The sequence below is a fragment of the Ipomoea nil genome, unplaced genomic scaffold (genome assembly GCF_001879475.1).
Source record: "Ipomoea nil cultivar Tokyo-kokei standard unplaced genomic scaffold, Asagao_1.1 scaffold0465, whole genome shotgun sequence".
Classification (NCBI taxonomy): Eukaryota; Viridiplantae; Streptophyta; class Magnoliopsida; order Solanales; family Convolvulaceae; genus Ipomoea; species Ipomoea nil.
This window is the reverse complement of record NW_017616893.1, coordinates 1,698,255-1,705,062: the sequence shown is the minus strand read 5'-3', so window position 1 is coordinate 1,705,062 and position 6,808 is coordinate 1,698,255. Positions and strand designations below refer to the sequence as shown.

The window sequence follows — 6,808 nt, the reverse complement described above, 5'->3', positions numbered from 1 at the left end:
AAAATTCTGCAAGTAAAATGAGTTACCTACTCCTTTTTCTAATAGCTTTACCTCATCTAGATTTTCTTCCACTGTGATGGGTTGATTTGGCAACCTCATCCAATCTTGTGCACAAACAAGAGCTTCCACAATCTTATGAGTTAAAAGAACTCCTAAATACATCTAACACTCTTCCACCAGTGCTAAAAACATATGCAAAAACTATAGTGGAAATGAGAACAACAAGAACATCCCTAGCTAATTGGGAGATGATAGGAAACCTACGACTATTGACCTTCCACCAATTTAAAATGTCAAAGTTAGGGCTATCATCTTCCACAATTTTCTCTCTGAGGTATATTTGCAACTCTGTTTTCTTGACTCCCAACTCACCAATCTTTGATCTTTGCTTTTTCAATTGATATTTCAATCTACATTGTGGTCTCCCAATAGTGACAGATTCAGAGTGGGTTGAAGGAGTGACAGAAGGTTCTTGCATAACAATAGCATAAACAGAATAACTGGGCACATAGTCATCATACAAAATTTTCAAACCATTTATAACATTGTCGAAATAAGATTTTCCCTTTACATCACCATACAGTTGTATGAACTGGTATGTCATATATTCAATTTCATCCCTTGGATCCAATATATTTTTCACAAAACATTATGAAATTCATCTTATCAGGATCACCACAATATTTCTCAAATTTTGATTTCATATTGGACCCCATCAACTTAACATATGCAGAATCAGCTTCCACCATATCAGACAGCATGCATGACAAATCAGAAATTTTAGAGAAGAAATTATTGGCAGTCAGATTTAGAGAACCAGAAATCCTCACTGTCATTCCATAAAAACATTTAAGCAGCTTCACTATATGCTCAACAGAATGCCAATCAATAAAATCAGAGATAGATTCACCTAAATCTGAGCTGAATGAACTATCATTTTCTTCATAGGCTTCAAATACCGGCCTTTTGATATGTGAATACATTCTTGAGCATCAAATAGGTTGGATTCCATATAGTTGGCACATCAAGAGTCAAAGAAGACTTAGCTTCCACCCCTATCAAATCTATTTCATGTACTTAATCCATACGCTTTAAGGTACAGATTTGCATAACATCATACATAGAAACGCATAACACAAGACGCATACACATGTTTTATATTTACTTTAGTTCAGGTACAAAATCAATATTTTTGACATGCATAACATAAGTCACAAAAGCGCATAACATAAGACACAAAAACGCATACCACAAGATACAAAAGCATATGTTATATTTGTTTTATTTCAGGTACAGAATTCATATGCTTAAAGTATAGAATTGCATAACACGAACACAGAAACGTATAATACAAGACACATACATATGCTTTATAGTTTTTTTTTTTTTTTTAAATCTGTAACGTGAATTGAACAAATTAAAAAGGGACATTGTTAAAATTAAAATTTAAAACTACATCGTTTAAGATAAGGGTCCACTGTGGATCCTGGTCCACAGTATAACGATGGACAAATTATACTGTGGACCGCGGTCCACAATGCATTATGGTCCAAGCATCAAATATGCACTGCAGTTTAATTTCAACACAATTACAGTATCATTTTGATATAATCACAGTTTCGTTTGGACAATATACACTCAAATATGTAAAATTTTATTCAGTTTCATTTTGTATACACTGCAGTTTCATTTCAACACAACTACAGTTTCATTTCAATTCAATTGCAGTTTCATTTGATAATATAATAAAAATAAGAGAAAAGTTTCAAATAGGCCCCTGAACATTTCGTGAAAAGTCAATTAGGCCCATAAACATTTTAAAAGTGCAATTGAACATATGAACTCATGATTTTGAGTCATCCGACCCCATTAGCAGGTTACCTCCCTAATAGGTGTCGGTAATTGCCCTCGTGGCTTGCCACATAAGCTATGTTTTGATTATTTGGATTACCACATAAGCATAAATTAAAAAAAAAATAAAAATAAAATAAAATAAAATAAAAAAACTTCTGAACGCCCATGTTGTTGTTGTTCTTCTTCTTTATTATTCTGCTTCACGCTCCATCATCTTCATCTTTATTTATTTCACTTATTATTATTATTATTATTATTATTATTATTATTATCATTATTATTATTATTATTAGTTTGGAGACGAATCATCGTGAGGATCAGGAAACTCCATCGTCGTCATCGTGTTCATCCTCGGAGGCCGATGATGAACATCAATTTACTTCACTGCTTCTTCTTTCTTCTTTATTCATTTCACTGCTTATGCTCCTCGACGTTGCCTTGAGGATTCAGAAGCAACAACAGGCTGAGAAAAAGGCTAGACCCCAGATCAAGAACGTTGGTTTGGGGCTGTTCGGGTCCATTCTGAAGCGATTGAGGGATCGAAACAGGAACAAAAAGAGGGAGAATAATAAGAACGGTACTGAGGATCAGAGGAAGTTCATCATAGTTTCAGGCAAGGATGATGATAATGTAGTAAATGAAGCTGTGGGGGTGAAGGGAAATGGAGATGCAAGTATGAGAGTTTCTTGCTATAGTAGGCTTAGCAGTGCGGGGTGGTCGGAGAGCAACGAAGAGAAATCTTTGGATTTGGAGACTTCCAACAGTTGTAGGTCTGAAGAAGAGTCGGAAGAAATTGATGAGATTGAGCGCCGATTTCCAAGCCTTTGAAAGCCTCTTATATTCAAGCCCTCTAAGCCCATTCAGATTCTCCCTTGAAAGATGCTAATTTCCTGGTCGCCAAAGGCTGGACTTCTCTTCTCCTCGACCTCTCCCAATCTCTGCAGACGACAGGTGCTTCTCTCTCTGTCTTTTTCCTCATGGAATTATCACTTATGATTGGACTTCTCTTCTCCGCTCCCAATCTCCTCTGCAAACGACAGATGCCTCTCTCTGTCTTTCTCCTCATGGAATTCTCCGCGACCTCTCCCAATCTCTGCAGACGACAGGTGCCTCAGGTGCCTCTCTCTCTGTCTTTTTTCCTCATGGAATTCTCCGCGACCAATCTCTGCAGACGACAGGTGCCTCTCTCTATGTCTTTTTCCTCATGGAATTATGCTCCGCGACCTCTCCCAATCTCTGCAGACGACAGGTGCCTCTCTCTATGTCTTTTTCCTCATGGAATTATGCTCCGCGACCTCTCCCAATCTCTGCAGACGACAGGTGCCTCTCTCTATGTCTTTGTCCTCATGGAATTATGCTCCGCAACCTCTCCCAATCTCTGCAGACGACAGGTGCCTCTCTCTATGTCTTCTTCCTCATGGAATTCTCCGCGACCTCTCCCAATCTCTGCAGACGACAGGTGCCTCTCTCTATGTCTTTTTCCTCATGGAATTATGTCCGCGACCTCTCCGTGACCTCTCCCAATGACAGGTGCCTCTCCTCTCTCTGTCTTTTTCCTCATGGAATTATCTCTCCTCTCTCTGTCTTTTTCCTCATGGAATTATCACCACTTATGATTGGACCCACTCTTTTTCCTCATGTAATCAACTAAAAGCCTAAGCTGTCTTTTTCCTCATGGAATTATCACCACTTATGACCCCTCACGTGTGAGATAAGCACTGAGATTCAAACCCATGACCTTTGGTCTGGCTCTGATACCAAATTGAAGCATGTTCTCCATCTCAACTAAAAGCCTAAGCTGATAGTTGGATTTCACATTAATGGCTATATGCTCACAATCATAAATTTTTTATGAACACGATAACGACGATGGAGTTTCATAATCCTCACGATGATTCGTCTCCAAACTAATAATAATAATAATAATAATAATAATGAGTGAAATAAATAAAGATGAAGATGATTAAGCAGTGAAATAAATAAAGATGATGAAGCGGTGAAATGAATAAAAAAAAAAAAAAAAAAAAAAAAAAAAAAAAAAAAAAGACGAAGCAGAATAAAGAAGAAGAAGAACAGAGCGTTCAGAAGTTTTTTTTTCTTTTTTTTTTTTTTAATTTATGCTTATGTGGCAATCCAAATAATCCAAACATAGCTTATGTGGCAAGCCACGAGGACAGTTACCGACACCTACTAGAGAGGTAACATGTTAATGGGGTCGGACGACTTGAAATCATGAGTTCATGTGTTCAATTGCACTTTTAAAAAGTTCATGGGCCTAATTGACTTTTCACAAAATATTCATGGACCTATTTGACCATTTTCTCTAAAAATAATGTGTGAGACAGTATCAATTTAAATACACTATATTATCTACCATTTTGGACCATGATCTACAAAGCTTTGTAGATCCCGGTCAACGGTATAATTGCTGATAACGATGGCAAACCCTTGTAGGCACGTACGGTACGGTTAATAAAAATATGCGAATGAACATACTTTCTATAAAGCCCACATTGCAAGCACATGTACCATGGCATCAAATACATAGAACAAAAACTATATTTTATATTCTAAAGCAAAAAACAAAAGAACCACCTGCAATTATTAATATAATTATATTTTTATAAAGGAAAAAAATTAAGGCCCACAAGATAAAATTCTTTCTAGATGATTTTCCCTCTTCCAAACATACAAACCCCACACATGCAATTTGAGGGAAAATGTAATATTTTATTGGCACAAGTGTGAAATAGGTCCATCTACTAGTTTGAAGTGCTCAATTCCCCCATCTACTAAAACATAATCTAATTAGACACACTTACCTTCAAAAATATGCCAATTAACTTTTTTTGCAGGTTACCTCTAGGTTGCCCATCCATTTTGCTGACATGTAATTTTATTTAAATAAAAATAGGTGATGATGTGGAATTTAATTATTTCCTAATCTCCTGAACCCTTGTCCATCATAATCTCATCGCACATCTGCAGTTTGATTTCAAACGCACATCTCCAGTCGCAGATCTCTCCAGTTCGCACATCTCCAGTTTGCGCATAATCTCTATCAATTATTCATAATCTCTGTTATTGATCCAAGACAAACAAAATATCATTTGTGCGGTTTTGAGATTATCCATGTCTTCTACCCCATCACATCAACTTCCATGGCAATAATTGCAGCTATGCTGGACAAATGCCCATGAATGATTGACTGCGCAATGTATATCAGCTTATCTTCCAGTCAGAGTGTTAGTATCTCATTCTTGTCCACAATCTCCTTTTGGAGTTTTGGTCTCTGTAAAACATTAACTGTGAAAAAACTTCAACAACGAACATTGAATGTGACTGTTCTTCTGCACCATACCAGCTAGGGAATGAATCGTTCTGGTTCTAGTTCATCTCCGTTCATTCTCAGCATTGATGAGGAGGAAGCTGGTGATGATGCTGACATGCCTGCATTGGAGGATGAAGCTGGTGAGGAAAGCAAGATGGAAGAAGTGGATTAAGGGACATATCTTATTTCTTCGTTTGTCACAAAAGCTATATTGAGTCCTTTTCCTTGTGTCTTCTGGCTGTGTTATGTATGAATCTTCATTGCAGTCATTGCATGTGTTCGGGAAGTGCAATATAGTTGCGTTTTCGATTTTCCTTTTTTGCTGAAAAAGCATTCATCTCTCTTTTCCAATTGAAATTTATTTGAAGAGTAAGTTCTTTGCCGGCAAATTATACCATGGACCATGTTTTACTTTGCACTATAACTATTGCGCGTAACATATGGACAAAAGTCAATTGTGTTTAGCATTTTGTGGGCAGTAAGTTTCAGCTGATGGGTAGTAAGTTTGTGGTTAGATAATGGGCAGTAAGTTTTAGCTGAACATTGACAGTAGAATTGTGGTTAGAATTGGCAATAAGTTTTAGCTGAACAGTGCTACTACATAATGGGCGGCCAATAAATTTCACTCCATATTGGAAAATAACAAATCCCACAAAGAGAAAGTGGACACCACTAATCATTATGCAGATTAAATTTTAAATTACAAAACTTTAAAAACAACTCAAGATCACAGTACACTATCAAGGCATAATGATCACCCATGAAAGAAAAAGACAAACTTCCAAGCACTGATTACCAAAATAGCACAATACACTGCCAAGATACAGTTACAAAAATGCAGTTTCAATTTGAAATAGGCAATAAAATGCCAATCAGTAAAATCACAAACTACTTAGCATTTTTTGTGCACATAAGTACATAGTTAAACTGCCAAAATATAGAAAAAACACTGAAAGCACTACAATTGAAGAACGTCAAACACTGTGAAATTGCTCCACTTGAACTATTGGCAATGGTACTTGATCTTGTTCTAGGTGTGTTGTTTCTCTCCCTTCTAGGTTTATATATGACTCTTTCAGTTGGTGTCCAACTCTGATGTCCTCTAACATGGAAACTATTGGTTTTGACCTAGCCTTTAAGAGTGTGTTGTTGAAGGCTTCTGAAAGGTTATTGTCCACTATGTCACACTTCACCTCTGTCCTAAAAAAGGCCTTACACCACAACTTCATTGGGTATTTGTCTAAGTCTTTTCTTGCATTCACATCAATTTTCTCTAATGCCTTCAGTTCTTCTTCAAGTTGTGCTTCTGTGGTTGCCTTAGCACATTGCCAAAAATGCTTTTTCAAGACCTTGCCTCTATGACTTTTACTCCAATTAGCATGGACATGCCTTGCACAATTCCTGTGTTCAATTCCTGGAAATAATTCTGCAATTATATTACTCAGCCCCTGCATGAAACAAACACAATATAAACAAACACAGAGGTATTAAGTGATGGAATAAAACAGAATATTCAGAATATAAAAGGATGGATTAAAACAGAATATAAGGTATAAACTAGTACCTTTTGTTGATCACTCATCAATGTCCAATGGCTGCTGTCCCACATCCCAAGATCTCCCT

The 6,808-nt window shown here is 36.8% G+C and overlaps 1 protein-coding gene across 1 annotated transcript; it reads left to right on the top strand.

The window, feature by feature from the left end:
* The first annotated feature begins 2,136 nt into the window (after positions 1 to 2,136).
* LOC109173096 lies at positions 2,137 to 5,491 on the top strand. Its single transcript, XM_019322354.1, has 2 exons — positions 2,137 to 2,636; positions 5,267 to 5,491. The coding sequence occupies exons 1-2, from the start codon at positions 2,275 to 2,277 to the stop codon at positions 5,355 to 5,357; spliced, it is 453 nt and encodes a 150-aa protein (XP_019177899.1). The 5' UTR covers positions 2,137 to 2,274; the 3' UTR covers positions 5,358 to 5,491.
* The last annotated feature ends 1,317 nt before the right edge of the window (positions 5,492 to 6,808 follow it).